General features: G+C 41.7%; 2 protein-coding genes across 5 annotated transcripts in view; both read left to right on the top strand.

Annotated features, from left to right (window-relative positions):
• Positions 1–998: 998 nt before the first annotated feature.
• prdm2b (PR domain containing 2, with ZNF domain b) lies at positions 999–16,939 on the top strand. 3 transcript variants are annotated; one of them, XM_069690826.1, is made up of 9 exons: positions 999–1,097; positions 2,631–2,693; positions 2,793–2,915; positions 3,754–3,857; positions 4,240–4,392; positions 6,881–7,007; positions 9,657–9,761; positions 9,928–14,432; positions 15,238–16,939. In XM_069690826.1, the coding sequence occupies exons 3-9, from the start codon at positions 2,801–2,803 to the stop codon at positions 15,253–15,255; spliced, it is 5,127 nt and encodes a 1,708-aa protein (XP_069546927.1). In that variant the 5' UTR covers positions 999–1,097; positions 2,631–2,693; positions 2,793–2,800; the 3' UTR covers positions 15,256–16,939. The 3 variants fall into 3 exon arrangements, with proteins under 3 accessions (XP_069546927.1, XP_069546929.1, XP_069546928.1); XM_069690828.1 differs by lacking the exons at positions 999–1,097; positions 2,631–2,693; positions 2,793–2,915; ... (1 more) ...; positions 4,240–4,392; positions 6,881–7,007 and adding an exon at positions 7,399–7,574; XM_069690827.1 differs by lacking the exons at positions 999–1,097; positions 2,631–2,693; positions 2,793–2,915; ... (1 more) ...; positions 4,240–4,392; positions 6,881–7,007 and adding an exon at positions 7,759–7,913.
• Positions 16,940–22,366: 5,427 nt separating this feature from the next.
• kaznb (kazrin, periplakin interacting protein b) overlaps positions 22,367–25,713 on the top strand; it is a 116,599-nt gene continuing 113,252 nt past the window's right edge. Inside the window, exons 1-2 of one of the 2 annotated variants that reach the window (XM_069690815.1) lie at positions 22,367–22,890; positions 23,016–23,101. In XM_069690815.1, coding sequence (XP_069546916.1) covers positions 23,026–23,101 — 76 coding nt within the window. In that variant the 5' untranslated portion in view covers positions 22,367–22,890; positions 23,016–23,025. The remainder of the gene's footprint in view (positions 22,891–23,015; positions 23,102–25,713) is intronic. The other variant, XM_069690823.1, reaches the window with a different exon arrangement.

The following is a 25,713-nucleotide window of genomic DNA, read 5'->3' as shown; positions in this document are numbered from 1 at the left end:
AAAATACGCAAGTAAAGTACAAGTACCTAAAAATGTGATATACTTGAGTAAATATTGACAAGTGTTGGAGTGTAAATAAGAACTATTTACACCCCACCACTTATTAATAGTTCAATAAAAAGTTATTTATGATGTTGAGGGTTATATCTGAATCACCTTTTTCTAGAGAGGACTTTTAGACATGGACTTTTATTCAATGCAGTGTTTGCACTGAGCTCTGATTTTGAATTAGAGTCTGGACAAGTAAAAGCTCATCTTTTACTCCTCCATCAATGACCTTTTGACTTTTATTTCAAAAGGATAGCAGTATTGAAAACAGCAGCATTACATGCTAGCCTACTACTGAAGCTGCAGGACATTTCTTAACACCAAGTCATTTTAGACTCAAAATAAACTTACTGACATCTGCTTTTAAACAAATATTTTTGCAAGACAGGATCGTCTCTGCTTTTTGAAAAGTTACTCAATGTCAAACACTAATTTTAAAATTTTCTTATATATATATTTTTAAAATCACGTAAATTAATTATGTTTGAAACAGCTCCTGTTTGTATGCGTTTTTGAATAAATGTAAAAAAAAAAAAGGATTATTAAGGGGAAAGACTGACATCACACAAATGACAACAAAGGATGTGCAAAGCATTTGAAATAAAACTACAAAAGTTAAAGAACACTTTAATAGCACCTTTCCGACTGCATTTGCCTGCTTTTATGGAATTCTCCTCGGCTATTCATGGCTACACAGATGGCACCAGCCTGCAGGCCCTCTCTGCTCACACATGCATCTAGGCACTTAATTGGCATGATTTCATGTGAGGCTGCAGTGTGGACAGGACTTAAGCCACTGCATGCATGAGAGGCGACCAGGGAGCCTCTTGTCGTCTACAAAATCCTCCCTGCTCTCAGGCTGACTGGAGCATTAGTGCCCCGTCGCTGCTGGGTGAGTATACAGGTCTGACAGGCTGCCTCTCCCAACTACACCACACCACGATCCGAGTTACTGAAAAGCCTCCCGACTCAAGCCTCCATCCGCCATTTTCAGCAGATTGCAAGCAGGTAGAGCACAAAAATCACAAGTCCCCGGTCAGATAAAGCAGGTAAGTGCGCGTATGAGTATCCTGAGCCAAATGATAATAATAATAATAATTAAAAAAAACACCCTATATGACAGGAAACATTGAGGGAGAAAAACGCATCGGCCACCTTACTCCAGCATCGGGAAGAAAAAGGGGGAGTGGACGGTTTTATTGCTATAAACTGCATCCTTCAGGCGCTGTGATGTACGCTTTACATTCGCTTCAACTTTTTGTGATGAACGGAGACGAAACGTTCCTAATTCCGCTTTACGCACACACCCGCAGTGGCCTACTCTCTCTTTCTGTTTGTTGCTTTAACTTCGGCGTCATTGAGTCATTTAAACCTGTCTGATCACAATTCCAGCACAGCAGTGTCAGTTAAATTTTTTTTAAATTATTTAAATGAAATGAACAATAAAAAGTCCATGCATTTTATCCATTATTTTAAGGTGACATCAACTAGCCTGAGCTTGAGTACCACAATGTAGACGATGATTGTCTCAGCTATGTCATTTATCTGCCATTGAGATCATGTAACACCATTATTTTGTCAAGTAAGAGTCGTTAAAGTAAAAATATCTGCAACTGAACTGTATGGAATATATATATTTATATTGCATTTAGTATGCTGTGTAAGCCCAGCCCACAACACATGGGTGAGCAGCTTATTGTTGTCCTTAAATGGCTTTTCGGTCACCGGGGAGGAATAGCAAGTGACCAAAGCAGAGCCAGTGAAATTATGCAAATGAAACATGAGTTGAGCCAAAACTTGATAAACTGATCACTTGAGATCACAGCTGACAGAAAAGTGTATCTGAAAATACTCTGATAATCATTTTAAAGCCAACAAAAATAACCATACTGGTTCCAGTTTCTCAACTACAAGGAGTTGCTGCTTTATATACCATGTACATTTCTGAAAACTTGAATGAATAAATGAGGTCTCTCATAGATGTAATTTTATCAGAGAAATGTGAACATAACATGCATTCAGACAAAAAAAAGAAAAACAACCAAAACCTGCATAATGTTTTTTTTTTTTTAATCAGTTTTATTAAATACTTTTTCTAATCTCAGGGCAAAACAACCTGTGATGAGCATTATGTACTTCTGACATTTTAAAACTTTGACACACTGGAAGCATCATGCCCTAAAATGCAGCCTGAATGAATTCACAGGCCACACCTCATATGTACTGCAGGTCTGTTTATTAAGTTTACCTGCAAAATTATTCAGATCCACAAGAGGTTTGTAAGCTAACAAGGCAGAAGGAAATATCTCCAGAATACTGTTATCTGATGTTAAATTTGCATGTCACAACTCTCATTTCATTCATGATGGGAGACGGGCACAGCTGCCTCTTGTCATGAATTTGCACAGGCCAGAATCACTATGGAAATACTTTCAATATAAGTGTAGCTTTTCTCTGTTGTTACAGCTTGGTTTTATACAAAAACATAATGTTGCTGTTGCTGAAATGCAGTTGGGAATACATTTACTTTGAGAGCATTCAGTGTGCGAAAGCCTTTTAATCTCTTACTTTCTGTGTTACAGTTCATGTGATAAGGTGCCACTGAGACACGGTGCCAACTATCTCGTGGTAACTCCCTTCAACAGGTGAAATCTTATGTAAAACTGAAGATTAATTTGACCATAACAACATGCCATAGGTTTGATGTTTTTCGTTATGAAAGATTTTTGCTTCATGTCCTTCAGTGTTGGTCATGGCTGTTACTGGAGGGACGGTGGAATCTCTGGATGAAATTCCAGCTCATGTGTGGAAAGATTTGCCTGACTGTCTAAATTTTGGACCTTCTGCTATAAATCAAAGCCGCATCGGTAAGTAGTCAGTCTCTTTTCTGTTTTCATAGCTGCAACTTTAACATTTGCTAAAACCGGAAATATGTTGATTTATATTTGCTTCTCATGGGTGTACAACCTTGAATATGACTTTCAGCAGAGAATGATTGTAAACCCTCAGTGAGACCAGGCTGATCTGGGAAATGAAATTCAAAGATTTGGGGGACAAATCATGTAAACAAAAGTGTACTTCAGTGCCAGTTGCGTCTTTAATCAAAAGGCTTTCAGTATTTTTCCAGCATGCCTCAGACACACTTATATTCCTTTTTAAGGAGCCTGTTCGGATAAATTCCTCCAGAAGCCAGGTAAACACCCACGATCTAGACTTACTTGATCCGAAATAATCCTTCAGACAGATATATGAATTTAAAACATGCAAGAAAACAAAACAATCAAAAACAAAGTTGGAGGACTGCAACACTTTTTGCTGTTAAATCTGCAGTGTGGAACTCATTTTTTTAAATACACATTTGAGCTATCACCCCTGACTTTAGACAGATCTGTTCTGTGCAGAAATTAGTATCTTCATTTAACAGAGGCTGGTGTTGAACAAGCAAACATTATTACACTGAGGTTTATTATAAATATCATCTTGAGAGTCCTACAGATCCACACCACTAAGGTTAGGGCCGAGTTTCACCACTTTCAAATTAAGCACAACATATCTTGTATATCTTTATACGTATATATTTGTGGCACTTTTCTCTAAATGTACTCAAAATTGCTTATAAACTGAGAAATTTTAATGTCATATTATATAAGTCTCAGATGGGACGTGTATGAGGTGTTTCTTTTTACAATTTTTTTGTATTTTTAGGTGTCTGGGCCACACAAGTCATTCCTAAAGGCAAGAGGTTTGGTCCATTTGTTGGAGAGAAGAAGAAAAGGTCCCAGGTGACCAGTAATGTTTACATGTGGGAGGTACGTTTCAGGCTGCTCTGTTGGCTCCTTTCCCTAAAATGCATAACACCCACCTTTTGTGGTAGTCCCTGCATACGGTAGCTAAAACAAGCCCAGCTACATTCTTTATCAAGTATATCATCGACAGTTCAGAAGAGTAAATAAAGGCACCTGTCAGCTGTAGAAGTTAGACAACAAGTCAAAATATTTGGAATTTTTCAACGTACAACTTCTTATTTGGATCAAAATGTTGACTTTTTTTTATTACATGACACATTTTTCAGATTCCACTTTGACCGAGGTGACCCCGTTCAGGTTTTCAAACCATATATACCTACATATATATATATATATATAATATAACTATTTCTCACAATGTCATCTTTGTACTGTTGTCCTGTAGGTTTATTTTCCAGCACGGGGCTGGATATGTGTCGACGCCACAGACCCCGTGAAGGGCAACTGGCTGCGGTACGTTAACTGGGCTCGCTCCAGTGAGGAGCAGAATCTTTTCCCACTGGAGATCAACAGAGCCATTTACTACAAAGTTTTAAAGGTAGGTTAAACGCACGTTCACGTCTCAACAGGTCCCACATGTAGTGGTACATGGACTGAAATGTAGATATGTGAATTTGTGGATGAATTAAGTCATTAGGGTTGGATTGTTTTGGAAAGCAGGTACGCAGCAACATTGTTTAAATCTCAGAATCACAATTACGTCAGATTATATTCATAATACATTTCTCGGTCTTTACAGAGACAAACTGGATGTGTATATGAGGGGCAACCAAAAAGTTTAGAGACTGCTCTTTTTGCGCGCGAACGGAGTGCAGCACCATAATGTGCCCGAAGCAGGAGGACGCTAGAAACTTCGTGAGTAAGGACTTCGAGTTACATAGCTTGTTCACCATCAGCACCTGAGTTACACCACTTTTTTGTGTGTAGTGGTTTGTGCGTATTTGCGATTTGACCGTGGACCTGAAACTTGAGCGGAGAACGCACATGAAAGCTTTTGTCAAATTTTTGCGGAACAGGAAGAAGAAAAAGCAGCAGGCAGCCAAATTGAACAAGTGGTGGGGGGAAATGACTGTATTGTTGTAGGCAAGAAACTTTTTACACACTGAGCGGTCATGTTGGAGAACCAAAGTGCCACCTCACCACAGTTCAGGCTGTTTGCTCTGAATGTTTTGCCTCTGATGCTTCAGAACATCACAGTAGGTCTGTGTTGACGAATTCACGGGGCACAACCCTGCAAATGTCCAAGAAACCTCAACCTGGATGTGCCTTCTTTAGTTTTGGACAGTGATGTTCTGCCCCTCTTCAGACATCAAAGCCACCCAAAACACCTCTCTAGGCTCATTGCTTTTTTTTTTTTTTTTTTTTTTTTGTCATCGGCTTTCTGGAGCATTTTAAGGGTCTCGGCTGCTGATTCCCAGAGTATAACACAAACCTCATGTGTGCTCTCGGCTCAAGTCCGTGGTCAAATTGCAAAACGCTTTCAAAAGCGAGAGCAACCCCGGTGCTGATGTTGATCAAGCGATGTAATTTACTCATGAAGGTTATAGTTTCTCCCTGCTCGGTGCACGTCACAGTTTGAGTGCAACAGGAACATTCTCTGATTTAAAAAAAAAAAAAAAATGTTTTAATGCCCTCGTAGTTTATCACTTAACAGCTGTTGGTATTCATAAGTCACAGTGCAGCAACAATGGCGCAAATAACCACTCCTATGTGCAAAAATACAGTATAACAAGTTTTGAAAACCATCCTTGATCAATGATTTTTCAGCTGAGGTGCCGCCGCACACTTTGGTGCCTCTGAAGTTGATCGGATGTGCTGTGAAAGATTAGAAATAAGAGTAACAAAAAAGGGGAAAACCCTTAATAAACTGTCAACAATTTATTTGTTATATCAACATAAACCAAAATGTACCACACAATACATCAGTGATGCAATTTGTGGGAAAAAACTAGCAATGTTAAGTAATGTCATGGCATGCTAATAACAGTTTTTTTTTTTTTTACATTTTAGATAGACTGTGCATACACACACGTTTGACAGTTATACTCACTATTGCGCTGGAATAGTTACAAGTTACTTTGGACATTATGATTTTAACATTGAAAATTATATTGCGCTTATAAAATACAATCAATTCTTGAAGATTACAGTCTCTGAGTTGTATATGAAATGGCAAAACTTGGTCCAACAGGAAGATATTTTTTCTCACACTCATGCATCAGCATCACTAATCTAATAACATAATATATCCCAATAATAAATCACTCATAGGGACCATTAAGTGCTTCGAATGTAATAGTAGAAATACATTTTGTTTAAAATATTGCTATAGTTTTACATAATTATTTGTGTGGGGTGGACAGATTTATATCTTCTTATCTGTGATTAGTTTATAGGAACAATTCGGTGTTTGGTGGAGCTGTGAACAACCGAGACATCTGAAATGTGACCGCGACTAAACCCTTTGTTTTGTTAAATGTCAGAAGACAAAAGGTTTTGTCTTCCACTGATTTAATCTGCAACGATGTGTTGTACTTTGAAATCGTGTGACAGTGGTATTGTATTAAGATCTTCATCTTAAAAGTAACTAAATATGTCCAATAAATGTAGTGGAGTAGAAAGCGGGCTACAATATTTCCCTTTTGAATTATGAAGTACAACTACCTTAAAATTGTACTTTAATACAGGAGTTGAGGAACTTTGTCGCTTACCACTACTTAATAATGCATTCGTGCATCAGTTTTAAATGACACACTGCACAGTGCATTTCACGATGCTTTATGCTCTATAAGATTCAGCTGAAAAGACCCGAGTTGAAGAATACTCTGCCGGGTAAGTAGAGCGTACATGTACTCTGCATACTCGGGTTAAAAAAAACAACAAAAAAAAAACAACAACAAAAAAAACGCTGTCAAATTCCTCAACCCTTAAAACAGATTAGATGCACGGTAGCCCAAATATCCCTGTTGCCTCTCAGCAAGCCGGCCTGTGATTGGTGGCCGACCTTCATCTCTCGTCGTTTGCAGCCTATCGGGCCGGGAGAGGAGCTGCTGGTGTGGTACACTGTGGAAGACAACCCTGAGATAACAGCTGCACTGGAGGAAGAAAGAGCCAGTAGTCTGAGCAGGAAAAATTCACCCGGGGCGAAGCGAGGTGAGGCCTCACTCATTAACCGTGATGAACATTCGAGCTCGGCTCGACTCTTCCGAGGATCGCGTTTTGCTTTGCGCGCTTTACGCGCGACGCCCGACTTTTGGCCACGAATTGGTCTCCGCTCGCGGCTCGGTCGAAGTTGTAAAGTGGCCGAGCTAGCTAGCTTCAAATTGAAGGAAGGCTAGTGGGGGAGCTAAAGCGTTGCGATGTGTGGGGCTTTTCCTCTTACTTTCATACCCTCCGCCGCCACCTCCTCCACCACCTCCTCCACCGCCGACCTAAAAAAAAAAATTAAAAAAAAAACAAACTCGTCCGTGTTAGCAGATTTTTTTTTTTTTTTTTTTTTTTTTTTTTTTTTTAGCGCTAAATAACGACCAATTAGCCAACTCGTCGCCTCAAAAATATCGAGTTCAGCTGTTAAACGAGTGTCCGGGCAACTTTTTGAGCAGCTTTTCCCCTCGTCGGGGTCCGGACGTGGTCGAGGATGTGACCTTCCCCGAGTTCCTCAAAGCAGCATGAAAAGCCATCCATCGGCGAGCCTCTCTTTACTTGGTGATGGCCTAGCAGGTTAGCTCAAGCTAAAGCTGCCTCATCCGACTAGTCCGGGGAGGAGGAGGTGGAGGTGGCGGTGGAGGTGGGTGGTGGTGAGGGGGGGGGGGGGGGTGGTGGTGCGCGCAAGGTATTGGAGGTTATCGCGGGTACATGTTTTGGGGGAGAGTATTTTTTATTTTTTTTTTACATTTTTTTTTTTTACATTTTTTTTTGGAATCGGTTTGTTGGGTCCAGAAGAACCAGTTCATCGAGTTGTCAAGACTCGGGTGTTGCGTGCCTTTAGCATGAGGCTACACGGGGGGCTAGGTCTGAGCGCGCCGGACATCTCGGTGTGCAGGAGCAGATGGCAAAACAGTGGGTAGGACATTACTATCACCAAAAACAAAACAACAACAAACTCTTTCGTATCGATAAGATGAACTGTTCAATACGACGGCAGCCATTTACAACCAGCTCGATCTATTGTTATATTCTGGTTTGATGGGATTATAAACCTCGCTGCGACTCGGGAGACGTTTCAAAACGCAAAAGAAACGTACGTCGGCTGCTTTATGTGCTGGCGATTCAAATGTGTCTGCACGAAGTTTGAACGTGATATTTCCATTTAAAAAAAAAAGAAAAGAAAAGTGCATTATGTGTAAAATTCATTGCAGGGAAACAAAGAAGAAAAAGTGATTAAAAATGCAGACGTACTGTGGCTGCTGTGTGATGTGAGCTACCGTGGTCTGTTTAGTCATATCCTTTGCCATAATATTACAATAGGCCTGTGTAGATCAAATGTTATTTATCACAGATGTCTTTAGGTGACTTTTAACTCTTATTAATATGCAATTACATTGTTGCATACGTATAATTAACATGATTTGTTAATTGTATTGTATATTAAAATATATTTTATGACAGTGAGCAACGTCATAAGATGTTTTTTTTGTGTGAGAGGAGCCCAATTTACACCGTCTATAGGCAATAACCCTCCAGCTTGTCATCTCTGTGTGCTGCAGTGTTGTGACTTTTGGCAGCCCTGTATTGTACTGCAAAGATAGCTATCCTGTTTCAGTTTTATCTGAACATTAAATATCATTCATGGTACTTAACTAATGTATGACGAAGCTCGGTTTGATTGTGCAGTGACTGCTGGATTTTAAAAAAAACAAAAAAAAAACAGAACTGGCCGGTGCCAGTAAGATTATACAAAGGTGTGGGTAGTCGTGTTGCTGCTGAAGGTTTAGCAGAATGCCTCGGACCATGCTGGTCAGATGACTGACCTGCAGCATGTGTTTCCCAACTATGAACTAGGCTTTGTAGGCCAGGTCGGGTGACCTTGCCAACACACTCCAGTGACATGGAGGTGTAGGGAAGCCTCCCGGGTCAGACAAGGCCTAGAATTTCTAAAACTCACTTTAGGCATTGACCAAGACTCTTATTTAGCAATGTTCATAGTAATACAATTGACTCATGCAAGCCCATACTTATGAATAAAATGTAAGGGTTGCTTTATGATGGGTTGCGAGGTTGTGTCGTACATTTGATTTAGAAATTTAAAGCGGTAACTTGTAATGGAATTCTTAAAAGCATCATGTGGGGTGCAAACCAGATTTCTGTTGTAGTAAATTGAACATATTGGCTGAAAAAAAAGTTTTGACGTAGAAATTATAGGTTTTTATTGCTACAATGAAAAAAAAAATCATACAGGTCTTTTGACCTAAATAACTTTATTAAGTTTTCCAGGCGTAAGTGTGCCCGCCTGCCTGGTAGACAAAGTGAAAACGTTTTGGTCACAACAATTAGTTTGCCACAAATATAAAGCCTACTATTTTGTAAAAAAAAAATAAAATAAATGTTTCAAACTACAGCCCTGTCATTTTTGAAGAAATTATTTTCTGATATTAACATGCTAATATCTGTTTAATTACATTGTCTGTCATTGATGCTTTGTTGTGCAACTTTCTGCCAACTAAATAGTTGTGAGGAAAATGAAATGACAGCAACAAAGAATATTGCAACAAGCTATTGTACATTTTTCTACACACGTTTCCTTTGTAAATATGTGTTTTGATCAAATTTGACACAAAGTGATGTGTGTTTTTGCATTTGCAGCCAGAAGAAAGCTGCCAGAAAAAGTCAGACAGGCTGGTTTGGGTGGATTAAAGAAAACAAGTGGAACCAGACCTACTGTCAAGGAGATGTGGGGTGGGGGAGAAGGTAGGTGGTCTTATTGCCAAGTATAGTCTATCTAAATGAATATATTTGAAGCACTTTTCAATTTAACATGTCTTTGGAGAGTTATTTAGTATTTTTTAAAGTATTAACTGTTTGTTGGAATTCCTGAAATAGTTTGGGAGAACATAACTCTGACGCATGTTTACAGGTTTGAAGGAGAAGGAGGAGGATGAGCGGCCGTCATCTTTAGGCCCCTCGCAGGAACCGAAGGAAGCCCTACCCCTGGAAAGCACGGACTATAAAGACGTGCTGGACATGTCAGCAGCATTGGCGGACGAGGGAAATGGTGAGGAGGAGGAAGAGGAAGAAGAAGAGGAGGAAGATGGCGACGATTTGGAAGAACCACATGAAATACAGTACCAAACTGCTCAGCTTTCAGCTATGGCTGATTCAATGCAAAAGAAACAGTCTGGACCATCGCTAACAGCTGGTGAAGAAAGCCATAAGGATTCACAGATGAAGCTGGAATGTTCATCGCTTGTAGGACAGGAACCAGAGGTGGATCCGGATCTTGACCTCGACCCTGATGGTGACATGGAGGGTGATCCACAAGGAGACTCGTATCCCTGTCAGCACTGTGAACGCCACTTCTCCACCAGACAGGGTCTGGAGCGTCATATACACATTCATGCCATCACCAACCAGCAAGCACAACTGTTCCAGTGCCGGTACTGCAATAAGTCCTTTGGCTCACAGGTGGGACGGCGGCGGCATGAGAGAAGGCATGAGAGTGGGTCTAAAAAAAGGCCCGGCTCCCTGGCTGGAGTTGCCGGTCTACTCGGTCCCGCGGTGCAGCAGGATTCAAGTCCTGATTGCACCAACCCAAACACTCACTATATAGCCATAGGGTCCCAGTTTACAGGAGGACATCTGCACAACTCTGAGATGCAGAGAAAGGAGTTAGGGCCTCTTGCCGACCGTCCCTTTGTATTGGATGAAAATGGGGAGTCAAAGGAACTCCATCCCTGCAAGTATTGTAATAAAGCATTTGGAACACACACTAACATGCGGAGACACCAACGCAGAATACACGAGCGGCACTTGTTACCAAAGGGAGTCCGCAGGAAAGGCATGCTGCTGCAAGAGGCATCAGCGCAGCAACAGCTGCCCGATCAGTCCCCCAGCACCAGCCCTCCGCCCGTCTACGTGCCCAGTGCAGACACAGAAGATGAGGCAGACCGTGACGACTATGCCATTGACATATCCAAAAACATCTCCGAGAATTTGAGCTTCTACATTGATGGCAAGATCGTGTCCACCAGTGCGGTGAGCACTTGCGAGGTGATAGAGGTGGACTCGAGATCTGCGGCCCTGTTGGGTCTGGACACGGTCATAATCAGCCCGAATCAGATCAGTCAAGCGCTGAAGGTGGAGGGTAGAACAAGTGCCGCCAAGCAAATCTCCAACACTGGGCAGCCCATGGCAAAAAGGAGAACATCTACACCCCCGCTCGTTCCCAGCCTTAAGGTGGAGACAGAAACAACGCCGTCATCTTCATCGTCATCCTCTACATCTTCATCGTCTAACTTGTTGGTGGGAGGACTGTTCCAGCAAGCTGCAGATTCAGCAGCATTTCAGCGAGAGAAAACCGTTTACCTCTCGCCTAAGCTCAAACAGCTCCTTCAGACACAAGACTTTCAGAAATCAACCATTGCCCTGATAACAGAAAGCCATAGACTGGCCTCGCCGCTGTCAGTCACGCCGCTGCAAGGGGCTTCAGGAAAGTTTAAAAGAAGAACAGCCTCTCCCCCATCATCTCCACAGCTCAGTCCTGCATGTAAAACGGAGAGCTGTAAAACAGAAGTAGTGAGCTCATACACCCTTAAGGTGCCAAAGCTGGAAAGCCACAGCGGGTCCCCTCCCGACAGCCTGCAGGACAAAGATGATGGGGACAACATGAGCCCTGCTGGTAATGCGATGCACGGCCAGCCTTCTTCAAGTGCAGGAGGGAATTCCTGTAATCAGCAGCCCTTGGATCTGTCAAACTCTGTCAGCAGGAGAAGTGACAGCTTAAACAAGGTGCTCGGGGATTCAGCTCTTGATTTAAGTTTGCATCGGAAGACCACCCTTGAGCCCGAGTTAAAGGGAAACCCAGCACCGCAGCCACTAGTTAAAAAGAGAAAGCCGAACACCAGTATGCTTGAAAAGGTGCTAATGAATGAGTATGTTGGTCTAGCTGTGCCAGGCGAGGAAGGCCCCTTGGCCTTGGCAAACCTAAGTTGTTTCCATTCTCGCTCTCCAAATGTTGCGTCGGAGTCCGCCCACCCATCTCCACCCTCTTTGACCCCTGTCACCATGAATCCCTCCTCACCTGGCACCTGCAGTGTGACGTCCCCAACACCGCCTCCTCCTGTACTACCACCTACAATACCATCTCCACCCGCCATGCCCAGCTCTCCTCTCTCTCAGCCTTCAGACTCATCTGCACTGAGACCTCTTCCTGTCCTCTCGCCAAAAATGTCTCCGAGATCAGTTGAACACAAGCCCCTGTTAGACTCGGAGGAGAATTTCTTGGCCGGGGACAGCAAAGATGAGGAGGAGGAGAACAGTATTTCTGAGCCACTGGATTCTCCAAACACTCCTCCTCAGGTGACATCGAGCCCTCCTGGGTCTGCGTCAGTAGATCTACCCACTACAGAAGAGGATTTTTCTCTCACTACAAGTTGCAACAGTCTGCTAAATGGCAAATTGAACCAAGGCATTGTCTCAGTAACAGAGAAATCTTTAAATTCTGCCTCTTTATCATCCCAACCAGAATCATCTCCTTCCTCAACATCTCCTGCATCATGTGATTCATCCCCATCACTCGTGTCACCGTCTCTCCTTCAGATTAAAATCAAAGAAGAGCCTCAGCACTGTGTAGATGACTTGTCAGTTATGAATCATGCACCTCAGGACGGCGTTAACTTTTCTCAGCCTGCTGCTCCTGATAAACCATCGGATAAAACCTCCGAGGCAGAGGAAGTCGATTTGACATACTGCAAAACTTTTGTGTGTAACGTCTGCGAGGAGCCGTTCAACTCCATCAAAGAGCTCAGTGGACACATCGCAGAGCACGCTGCAGACTGGCCCTTCAAGTGTGAATTTTGCGTTCAGCTGTTCGGTGATGCCCCGGCCCTGCTGGCTCACCGGACGTCATTGCACGGAGTGGGCCAGATCTTTGTGTGCTCCGTTTGTTCCAAAGAGTTTGCCTTTCTCTGTAACCTCCAGCAGCACCAAAAGGATCTGCATCCAAATGAGACATGTTCACATACTACTGTAGAGAGTGGCAAACTTAGGCCACAAAATTACACAGATCCATCCAGAGCCAAAGAGGAAAGCAGTCCCTCAACACCAGCACCAGAGATGACAGTTGAAAATGCTCCACCCGGTGACTCGGATTTAGCGAAAGAAGAACCTGATGTTAATGGTAATCATGCAGATGATGGAACAGAGGACCCCAACGAGGAGCTTTACACTACAATAAAGATCATGGCTTCAGAAGGAGGGAAGCCTAAAGGCCCCGACGTCCGCCTTGGCATTAACCAACACTACCCCAGTTATAAACCACCGCCTTTTCCTTATCATAGCCGTTCCCATGCTGGCTCTGTGGCCTCGGCTACAAACTTCACCACCCACAACATACCGCAAACTTTCAGCACTGCCATTCGCTGCACCAAGTGTGGCAACAGCTTTGACAACATGCCTGAACTGCACAAGCACATATTGGCCTGTGCCAATGCTAGTGATAAGAAGCGTTACACTCCTAAGAAAAATCCCATCCCCCTCAAGCAAATAGTGAAGAGTCCAAACGGAGTCGTGTCACCCACAGCAACCGCTGCAGGCCAGAGTGCTTTCCGTAGAATGGGTCAGCCAAAGAGACTTAACTTTAATCAAGATACTGGTAAAACAAAAATGAGTGCCCTCAGCAAGAAAAAGAACCAACTGGTCCAGAAGGCAATTAAAAATAAAGCTGCCACTACTGTAAAGAAGGCCACTGCCAAAGTTGAAGAAGAGCAGGCTTCTAATGTCTGCCCCCACTGCAGTCGGGAGTTTACTTATCCTGCAAGTCTGACTAAACATATGGCAATCAGCTGTCCCATGAAGCCTGTTGTTGTTGTGAAAAAGGGCAAAAAAGGTCTAGCTGAGGTGAAAAAAGAGGCAGGGTCTGCGCTCGACAAAAGCACGAGTCTTCGGAAGAAAGCTTTGGACTCTGAAATAGCGACAGAGTCCAAAACTCTGGGAAAGACCAGAGCGCGTAGTTATAATGCAGCAGACGCAGAATCCTTCCAGGCAAGCAAAGGAAAAAACGCAGCTACAACGGCCCGACTAAAGAGACCTGCCTCGTTCCCAGCACTCGTTTCTGCCAGCAAAAAAACCAAGAAGGGCCAGATTCAGTCTCTACCTCCCACCCTTTCAGGCCTGAACACTCCCAGTGACACTGCACAACGGCCAACCATGAGGATGCAGCGAATGGGCAAAGAGGCAGCGCCCAAGAGATTAGCAGAGGCCAAATCACCACCACAACAACTGAAGAAAGAGGAACGGTTCTCCCTCCGAACGAGGGAGCGAGTGGGTGGTCCCGTCACCAGGAGCTTACAGATGGCCAACACGGCGCCTCCCGCTGAGGTGAAAGCTGAGGAACCAACAGTTCAAGAGCCAAAAGAGACTCAGGTAAGATATCCTGTGTTTGTTTGTCTGGTTACTTTGTCTACGTCTATGTAAACTGGGGCTTTGCAGATGTATTGGTGTCACTGTATACGTTGGCTGTTACTTGACATTGGACAACAGAAACACCAAAGACATGGTTGTAATTTTTTTCTAAAGTGACTCCCTCAGAGTACCGACAAATTCAGCCACTTTAACAACCGTGTTTTACCACAAATTAGGGGATTTTTGTTTTGTTTGTTTGTTTCTGAGAGAAATGGAATGATTTAAATTAGCCAATAAACAATTACCTGGAATATCAAAAAACATTTCCTCTCACAAAGCTAAAAAAAAACAAGTTATAGGATCCTGAAAATTTGACATTTTGGAAATACTTTTATAAAAGAAAAATTACTTTTTGGTTTTTAAAACCTTACATATTGGCCAAACAAGTATTTCTAACAGTCTTGTGTTTATATGTCATGTGTTATGAGTGGGTTTTTTTTTTTCCCTTTTTATTTTACATGAAGATAATACAGCCTCATGAATTGCAACTAATGGTGATTTTTTTTTAAATTTTGTATACTAGTTTCACAATTATTTCTCAATCACCAGGTCCTTAAAAATTTTAACGATAAACAATTTCTCAGATTATAAAGTGACGACATCAAGTCTCTTTGTTTTTTTCCGACCAGTAGCCTGAAATCCAAAGATACTCGTTTGACAATAATTTTAACACGGCGAGAAACAGGTCTCATTTCATATTTGTTTTAAAAATGTCACAAACAATCGGAATTGTTGCTGATTAATTTTGTCAACTCGTATGTTACAGGAGGTGCTGATGAAGTGAGCCACGTGGACGTTGTCGAGCTCTTCCTGGTAACGCGGTGTTTACCTAACGGGCAACACTCTGGACTCATTAAGGCACTGAGGATGACCTTTTGTGGTGATTTTATTCACTCAAAACAAGTCAAGTCTGCTTGTTTCAACTGCCTTTGCTGGATTTAAGGAGGGAACTCTTTTTATCTTCCATCTATATTATTAACTGAACTGAGCCTCGATTTTTAGCCAGCCTTGCAAAAAAAGAAAGAAAAAAAAAAGAAACCTGTAAATGACAATGACTTAATATATTCAAAATGTGTCATTACTTGACCCAAAACAGTAAGATTAGGGTGCCGTTATTTTGGACAGCTGATATCCTGCAAATGGCAATCATGTATCGGTTAGGGTTAGGGGAACTTGTTAGTTCTTTTGCTCCAGATCTTCCCCCCATTTGGTTGTTTAGATTTTTTGGATGTTTCCAGAGTCTTCTGATGCATGTGCTGAATAGACTAAAACCTAGATAAAGCCAGTTCCCATGTCTCTCCCAATGGGCACCTACTTCAGTTTATACATGATTTGCAAAGTATGTATGTTTGATTTAAATTTTTGTAGTCATTATATTGTAGAGTATATCTTATCGGCATATTTTTGTTTGGGAAACAAAAATGAAAATGGCAGTTATTTACTGCAACAATTGGTCCTCAGGAACACTGTATATGCGTGTGGTAAGTATGTGTATGATTATGGTTGGATGTGCAGCCTGACAGCTATTCCGTAAGTCTAAATCTCAAGTATGTGTCATGTTTTTACTTGCTCTCTCTCTTTGTTTTTTGTTTTTTTTTGTTTTTTTGTTTGGGTGTTAGCAGATAATTCCGGTCGCAAAATAACAGGAATGATGTTGTAGTCTCCTTAAAATAATGTCCGTCTTGAAAATAATTCTTAATATCACTAATACGGCCCAGTGTTCTTACAGCACTTTAAAAAAAAAAAAGCTGCCAACATTTCTAGCTGGATCAGTAAGATTGGCTTATGTAAACCTTGAACAAAATGTAATGTATTTTGCCCCAAAGTGGAGCAAATCATTTATCTAATCTCGGATGTTATTTTGACAGCCTCTCGGCAAACAATTTGACACATGACAACGATACATGAGCCAACTTTTATATGCCAAAATGCATGAAAGTAAGATATTCAGAACACAGCTGGGTTTTTTTTGTTTTTGTTTTTTGCTTTTGTTCGTTCTACGTGGACGTGTGCAAAATTGTTTCATGTGTCGCTTTTCATTCGAAAGCCATGTTGCAGTAATGCAACAAAGATTTTCTTCTGAGTCATCTTTGTTTCAGTGAGTTGACAGATTTGGTAAGACGGCACATGATGAAAATATTATCATGGCCCGACTAATGAAAAGCTTCTTCTTATTTTTAGTTCATAGTCTCTCCAGTGTTCACCCCCCTTTTCACTCTCGACCATATCCAGTTATACCACAGAGATAGCAAACACACGGGCAGTGCTTCAACACTTGTAGCATGTTATGGGAAAGTAAATTGAACAATATGATTTGAAACTAATTTATATCTCCTTGAGAAATCTTCATGTTTTGCCTTTCAGCATCAAGATTATGTATTTAAGGAAGAACAAAGACAAAAATCCCAAATGACCTCAAGTAAAACATTGCTGTAATTGACATAATAAAAGAAAAGTTTTTCAATTTGTGTAAAGCTTTTATTGTTTTTGTTTACGAGAGTCCCAGTTATAGCTCTCCATTATGTGGGTACGATTAAAATACAAATTAAATGGGCGGGAACGGTCCTTTGGCGTTGAGCTAGATATAAAAAAAAAAAAAAAAGCTTTAATGTTAACACGACAACTGATGTAAACATTAGACTTCAGAAGTGCAGTGTGGGTGTACAGAGCGAACATGTGATGAACTGCACTCACAAGTGGGTCTGACTCCTCTTACATAGAGAACTTTTTTTTTTTTAACATAATAGATGTCCCCGCCACTGCGGCTGTAATAAAGTTCTCTATATTACATTTGCTGATTGCCTTTTCCACTTATGGTTTGGCAGGGAATTTGAGTTTTCATTTTATTTGAGTTTGATAGAAGGTGGTCCTTCACATAAATCACATTTTAAGTTGCTGCCTTGACTCCACAGGTCACAAAGCTGCTACCGTGGAGGAGGAGGAGGAGGTGGGGGGGGGGGGGGGCATGGCCATCGTCAGCTTGCTCGTGGCTGCTAGATCTGTACCTATTTTGGGAGCAGTTCACTTGTCAGGGAGATTGATATGCGAGTCATACAGTACCTTAAATTCTCACCTCTGCTGTATAGTTTTGTGTCACTGCACAGAAATGGGGAGCAAATTGAAAAAGAGTTGAAAAGATTTATAACGTGCTTTCAGAACTTTTATCAAAATGTCGCATTTGACACGACCGCTTTGTTGAATGAACTACTCAAGTCCGATTTTAAAACCACTGAATATATTCTTAAATGTCAAGTTTTCTTTCGGTTGAATCATGAGCTTATTGATTAAACACCGCTGTGTTAAGCTGGGAGGTAGGCAACATCGAATATTATTTATAAAGTTATATTTTCCTGTGGATCAGATCGCTGTAACTGATTTGGTCGTAGGTCACGGACGGACTGTTTTCTTCTGTATTGTGCACACAATCGTAACATATTCGGAATCATTCAAAGTGCTACATGTTTGTTATAATCTCAAGCAGCAGCACATTAAAAGTGTTAGATTTTTTTTTTTAACTATAACAAACGAGAATCTAAAAAAAGCAAACCTTTCCTTCATCACTGATTGCTGTTGGAGACGTACTCTAAACTCTTGGCGGCAGGCATTGTTTTTTTGTTTTTCTTTTCACTGACAGTTAACTGGCCCCTAACCCCAACCCTCCCACGAAGTAACAACCAATCACAGGCAAGAAGGTCCCTCCCGCTGAGCCGATCCACCGCCAGCCCTTATCGCCAGGCGCACACATTGACATGAATACATATTTGGAAATGCACCAGACGTAAAGAAGAACACTACATCTTATTTTTAGTATTATTATTGTGTTGAAAACTGAAAATATAACTTAGGATAAGTATCGGATGCAAAAATATTAATAATTCAGTGTTTATTTATTATATAGACTCTCGGCTTCCATAAACACCTCACATCTTTCAAGGCCTTTTTTTTTTTTTTTGTATCTTTTCAAAATAGAGAATGTGAGTTGATAAATAATAAATGAATCCACTCCAGCAACTTTAAAAAATATACATATCCCCGAACAAAATAATAAATAAATAACATAAATAATAAGGTTAATAATACAACTTGGTTTCTGGAACATCATCCAGTATATAGGAAGAAAAAAAAAAAAAAAAAGGGTTTATTGACCTGGATAGAAGACAAAAGAAGCTCTGATGGTGCATGCGTCCCCATGAATACCTTTCAAGGTCTCATCTGGCTCGTGTGCATCTGCTGAGATTATTTTTGGCCAGACCCCATCCGTCACACTCGCGTACCTTAATGAGCTATCGAGCCCGCCGGACAGGCGGTGTAACGGAAATGTGCTCCCAGCTTTGGAAACAAACTCGCCGAAGACCTGTAATGTCTGGTGGACTCAATTCTCACAGAACACATGGGGTCATCATGTTGATGGATGAGGTTATGAATTAAATTCAATCTGTATGTTGGATTTGATCCACAGGCCGGATTTTCCTTTATTCAGTGCGATGGGGAGACGTGTTTATTTGCCCCGGTGCCATGCTGGTATAGTTTATGGCTGCATGTAGTTTATGGGTGTTCAGCTGTGTGTGTGTGTGTGTGTGTGTGTGTGTGTGTGTGTGTGTGTGTGTGTGTGTGCGCGTGCGTGCTCGTGGAGGGGTGGGAACTTGGAAGAGTGCTGCACCATACTCATGCTGTCAGGGTGAAATATCACTGCACTCTCTCTTGATTGCTGTGTACAGTGCTTCAGCTCTATTCATAAAAATGCAATTCCACGCAACTCTGTGCCTGACTTGATGAAATAGACTATGATCGGCCAGAGAGGCAGATTTAGGATGCAGAAGAGTAGAACACTTACCAAACTCAACCTATCAATTACCTCATGCAGAAGGATCAGGGCAAGCATCTATTTGCGGGAATAAGGCAAGCTAAAGCTGGTTTACTCAAACAATAAAATGTAATAAAACATTTCGCTTACTTGAGAAAGAAAGTGTAATTGTAATGTGGGGATGACCTGATATAGTTGCTGCTCAGGAAAAAAAAATGAATCTCCAAATTATTTTGAATTTTTTTTTTTTCAGGATAAACTGTTTTGTTATGTAACTCGAAAGGCATAAAAATCCAACACGTTTACTGTCACTCTGTTGCTCTCATCAACACTTACCTATGACTTTTTCAAATCTTTTTGTTTTTCTGCACAGCTTTGGTTGCTCTTCCTCAGGGCCTTCTCTTTGCTTTCTCAGAATCAGCACCAACATTATTTACATCCACATTGATGTAACTCTTTCTCCCACTAGTTAATTTGGACTTCCGGATTCACTCGGACTTGATACACATTTAAAATAACATCAGTACTGTGAGGCTACTTATCCTTTTTTTTTTGTGGTTGTTGTTGGTGGATACACAGTAAGGGTGAGTTCAATGTCATCTGTTATTGTCTTTCACACACTTTCATACTGGTGTGTTAGTTTACGAAGGCAAACACCTCAGCTCCATAGGTGTTCAGTTGAATTGTATGGCTACGAAACGTTAATCCGCACCTTCCAAACGATCAGGATTCAGAGTATTTAGCGGCCACGGTAGAAGCAGGCATAATATGTACCTTGCTCCCCATCTTAGTTTAGTGTCATAGCATGCTAAGATTTGACTGCAGTGAGTGTTGGGAATGTCATTACTTCTGCAGGCAAGTATTGGAAGAGTTGAAATTTTGACTTGGTGGAAGAAGAGTCGGGGCATCGCAACGTCTCCTGAGGGAGGCATAAATGTCTGTGCAAATATTTCAGTCTGGATCAGTGTGGTGGATGGATCGAACAACATGCTGACACGGCCTTCCACAGATCCAGCAGCATGGCAAAAATTGTCACAAAGATTAGTGTGGCAGAAACGATGAGAGGTTGACTTTCAGTGTAGTTACACAGTCGTCACAGGACAATAACTTTACTATTATGCTCCCCACCTTATATTGTCTAAAAAAACAACCTTTTAGACGATATAACATTCAGGCAATGTTATATTTCTACGGAAATATTCTAAATCGAAATCCTTCTGGCATCATTGATAATTACTGATATTTGCAAATTGGTGATTATTTCTTATTTATCACTTTGTTGATAACATGGTCCTAAATTTGCTTTGCTCATAGCTCAAAAATATAACTGACATTTATCAATACACAATATAATGTACCAGTTTTGATACAGTAATATAAAATAGAGTAGATCCTCTCCTCAACCTCTTGGCATTTTTGGAGATAATTAATTGGCAACAATTTTGATAAATCATTAAATAATTCAAATCAATTTTGATGATTTGATTGAATTTCACTATCTACTTTATTGTGATCTATCAAATCCAAGCTTTAGAAATGTAAGCTTGTATTTTGCTTTTGACATAGCTACAAGAGACACAGTGGGCGGGAATTACAGCTGCTCATACATGACAATATACAGCCTCCTAGAGAAGCTCACTATGCCCCTGGTTCCTGTTCAAAGAGAATAGCATTAAAGCTGATGAAGATGGAGAGGAGATTTATTCTGCTGGGCATTAGTCTCTAAGATTTGAAAGTGAAGTCGTGCCTCGAGTCTTCTCATCGTTTGTGAAATGCCAGCGTTCAGTTTGACCTTAGCATTTTGCGGATTTCAGTCGTGTCTGCATGCAGCCACATGATTGTTGTTGCTGCTTCCAACTTTATGGTTTAATGGCTAGTTAACCCTCTCCTCTGCGAGTATGCTTTTACTGTTATTTGCTTTGAATGCTGTAAATGCCTGGCACGGTTTTCATGCCTTCCCGTTATGTCTTTTTACTTGCAGAAGCACCCGCTGGAGTCGACCCGCTGATCGAGTCTCCGTCCCACTGTGGTCCACTGAGTGTCCTGCCGTTCCCTTTCAAAACAGGAGGATGTGATGCGAGGATGTGAGTTCTGTGGTCAGGTCCCCAGTGAGCTCGCCTTGCAGAGCAGCGGTGTGGGAGATGGCTCCATGACAATGGGTTTCCTGGCAAAGTTTTTTTTTTTTTTTTTTTTTTTGGGGCTTGGGAGGAAATTTGACTGTTTAACGCTAGTTTACAAGCGGCAGAAAGGTTAGACAATGTAAAGATGATTGTGATAATACGTTGGAATAATTGTGTCAGTCTTGTCCGTGGTGGAGGTCTCCATGCCAACCGTTGAATACTGGGTACAATACAACTGTGCCTCCAAGGGCTGGGAGGGTATTTTAAGATCCCGTACCATATGCCCATTTGATCCTGTGGTATCGTTAATTTTTCATTACGACACCTTCATGTAACTCTTTGCTGCAGTATGTGGTAGGTGTTTTCACACATGCCAGTACATCTCAATTTTCATCAGGCACTGCTTCACCACAGCTGCCAGAGCTGCTGCACCACATAGTGAGGCAAGTAGAAGTTTATACGAGTTATATTTTCAGTCGAGTGGGAGCTAATTTTTATTTTATACTCGGCAGTTTTCTACAATTCCTTTTCAAGATGAAGCCTCTGGAAACTACCGGCTGTACCAGCCCTACTTTTCACTTTTTATACCACCCCTCCACTTTCTCATCCTCCTTTTTTTTTCTTTTTTTTTTTTTCCCCTCAGCACTGGGGGAAGATGAAGCACTCGTTTGCTAGAATCTGTTTCCCAGCAGCGGCCCGAGCTCTAAGATGGATCGAGGGGATTTGCATGGGGTGGGTTGGAGAGATGTGAGAGAGAACAGGAGTGCGAGAGAGAGAGAGAGAGAGAGCGAGAGAGATGTTACTGCTGAGGCACAGCAAATGAGGACTGTAGAGAGGGGAGGAGGGGGTGGGAGGAGTGAAAAGGGGGCACACTCAAAGAGATCAGAAAACAACAGTCCTGTCCTATGCCCAGAGGACAGACGGTATCATCTACTTACACTGAGGCTGAGAGGGCTGCGCGGAGGGTTTACTTTTACCTGCTGTGGATGCTGCAGTCACCCCCTTGCCTCTCCCTCTCTTTTCCTCCTCCTTTCCACGCAGCCTGTCTGGAGCCGCAGAGGACCGTCAGCATGTACAGACGAAGCACAAGATAAGAGTGCTGGCAGAGCAAGTGTGCCCACAGCTCCGCTACCTGCTCCACCACCCTGTTTTACTCTGCCTCGCACATGGATACCAAAATGCTCTCACAGGCGCGCGTTCAGAGAACTTTCCCTTGCGCGCACACACTTACATGCTGACAAGCAAGGCAAGCACACCTCCTCCCATTATCTGTGCGGCGAGCAGTTCTGCTCATACTGGTGTGAGCAGCGAGGGGCTGCATTTCGCTCCTCGGCGGCGGCAATAGCAGCAGCAGCAGCAGAAGCAGAAGCAGCAGCAGCAGAAGCAGAAGCAGCAGCAGCAGTAGCAGCAGCAGCAGCAGCAGGACAGGTCCAGAGGAGAGTGGTCATCACTAGAGATCACACACACACACACACACCAGCTTCTGCAACTACAGGCAAGCCTCCTTCTTCACTCGTTCTTTTTTCCCCACTCTCTTTTACATTCTCCTCTTTTTCCTGTCTTGTTGTGACGCAGTGTTGCTGACCTTCCCTTATCACTCTCCTCTCTCTTTCTCCTCAGTGGGACAGCTATGGAGGACACCCTCACCTGCAGCCATGCCACCTTCTCCCAGGTGTTTGGACGCCAGGGACAGCTCATGCAATCCAGTGAGTAGCCTTAATTACACCTCATGCTTCCTGAAAAATCATTAGCCAGCTGCATCCCGCATGTCAGTGCAAATGATCTCCACCCTCAGCATTTCTCTACGATCTCATCATCAGCTTTATTGCCATTTTAATTCAGGTGATTCTAAGAGGTGCAACAAATCTCTTGCAGTATTATAGCTAAAATATCTGTTGTCTGCTACTGTGGCAAAACATAGTTTGTAAAAAATAAAAAAATAAAAAACACATCATAAAAACTGGGTTATATTATTTAGTAAGGGAGGGTTTTCAGATGCGCCTGCTTGTGTAAAGGTCAAGAACCATTTCAAGGCTTTTTTTTTTTTTCATCCTCAGTAGATTGTGTGATTGTGATTCTGGTTGATGTTCCTGATGTTAGTGCAGCAAGTTTCTGAGGGTTGTGTTGGATGCATTAACTTCTGTAGCCTTGTGTTATAAGAAGCGGGCTACAAAAGCACATTATTTTCACACAATGCTCTGGATGAGCTTGGGGCTGTGGCTCAGCTGTGCCGGGGATTGAATTTAGGCAAAAAAGGGCACTTTACTGGGACTTGAACACAAGGATGAATTGTTTTCTGTTCCTTTGGTAACAGAGCAGTTATAAAGGTTTGTTAGCAAAGAACATTTCTGCATGTTTCTTTTAATTTCATTGTATTTTAAGTAGTAGATCTTGACATTTTTATTATGAGGTTGAGCACCAATAACAAAGATTCTAGTTGTCAGTATATTTGTAATGCAGGTGCAGTTTTAGTATGGTTAAGCCTGACAGGATTAGACACTATCAGAGAGGCTCTCAGAGTGATAGCTAAATTATTGAAAACTGAATCAATCAAGATTTTCAGGACCATAGAAACACTGAACACAACCTTGGAGCGCTGCAAATGAAGCATACTTAAGTGATATCTTATTATGTAATGCGCATGGTCAGAATACATATTTCCCTAAGAGGAAAAAAAGGAGCTGAGATTGACTTGTCTCCAGAATGAAAGTGTCAGCTGCTTCCTCCTTATCTCCTCATCTAGCCTGGTATCTCTCCTCATGGAGACGTGCTGTGAGAACTTAGTCAATGCCTTTGATGCCTCCACTCGGTCGTAAATGCAAAGTGATTCTTCACACAGTGTTATGAAAGATAATAAGGAGAGCCCAGGCGGATATCAAAATAAAGCTGCCTTTAGAGTTGCATCATATGCATTTACTTTGTCACATCAATTTTCAACTCCTGTGTTTCTCATCATTACCACATGGAGAGAGGAGTGTCTGGTTGGAGTTTAGAAGCAAGTGCTATCAAGAAGAACCCAGCCAAGGCAGCACTTTGTGGAGCTAATAATGGAAACACATCATTCATTTTCCTGTGCTGGAAAAGTCATGCTTCTCAACCCGTGTTTCTTAATGAAGCCTGGTTGCAGGATTTCATCTATAGGGATCTTAAATCATGGACTTATTTGAGGAGATAAACATGCAGAGTACATTGTTGTTGTCTTTGCTGATGTTCCTCACCCACTTCTTGCCCTTTTTATGAATAATGCGCTTTGTTTGAATGTATCTCCTTGCTTGATACTGTGTTAATTGGAACATATTGCTATTGAAAGGTTGAAGGGCCCTACTTATTATTCAGCCTCAAACGGGCACAGTGCTGGAAGCATCTTTAGGAAACGAATGGTTTTGGAGCGCTGCTGATCTGCTGCGTGTCTCTCGGATTTCATGTTTTTACGGCAAGCAGAGAGAGTGACCCTCTCAGGATGTGCTAGCAGCATGTGCAAAGCACATGTCAAACATATAATGCAAGTTATATGTGCTCAAATGTATGCTCACATACACCACTCTAATGTTAATCTGCATGAATGCATGTTTCACAGGGCTTTATGAGCCCTGTGTCAGTTTATCTGCAGGGCATCACAGTATAAAAGGAGGTAAAACAAAGAAGAGGTGTGTGTCAGTGCTAAGAGTCATATTACATTGTCTCATGGCTGACAGCGAAGACAGTCTCTCCTTCAAAGTAAAAGCATGCAAGTTTAAAAATATTCAAAATGTATTAAAAAAGTATAGTGAAATTATTACACAGTCAACAAAGACTACAACTGTTAAATGCAATAGATATAAACAATATACTTTGATTCTCAGTCATGTTGACTTGTGATATTTTAAAGTGATGTATTAGCCACTTGTGGCCCATAATCACTGTTTGCATATATTTGCATGTAAAAATAAGAGCACCCCTGGATACGTTTTGTTGATTTTTAAAGTGAAAAGAAGTATGTGCATCAAACAAACATAAAAAAAATGTCCCTTTATTCAAATGTTAATGACATTAGGCTTTGTGAGAATTGCGACGAGAGATGGTCAGCTAATGACATATCCAAAGTTCATAGATTATCTGACTCTTCAAACATTGTGGTAACACCATGGGCTCCTCTAGGCAACTGGTTGAGGATCTGAAAATTAAACCATTTGATGCCCACTGACCAGAGGAAGGCTATGAAAAGATATCGTAGCAGCAAGAAATAAGGAAACTAAGAAAACATCTGCAAGACTGAGAAAACTTTCTGAGAAAAACTGCACGTTTTCTGGGCAGAAAGGAAAAGCAAAACCCCCCAATG

This window comes from Brachyistius frenatus, unplaced genomic scaffold, assembly GCF_029030835.1.
Source record: "Brachyistius frenatus isolate BFR_SWC_R1_liver_20210118 unplaced genomic scaffold, ASM2903083v1 Contig_10, whole genome shotgun sequence".
In the NCBI taxonomy this organism is placed as follows: domain Eukaryota; kingdom Metazoa; phylum Chordata; class Actinopteri; family Embiotocidae; genus Brachyistius; species Brachyistius frenatus.
Note: the sequence above shows the minus strand (reverse complement) of the source record. Positions and strands in the feature narration are given on the sequence as shown.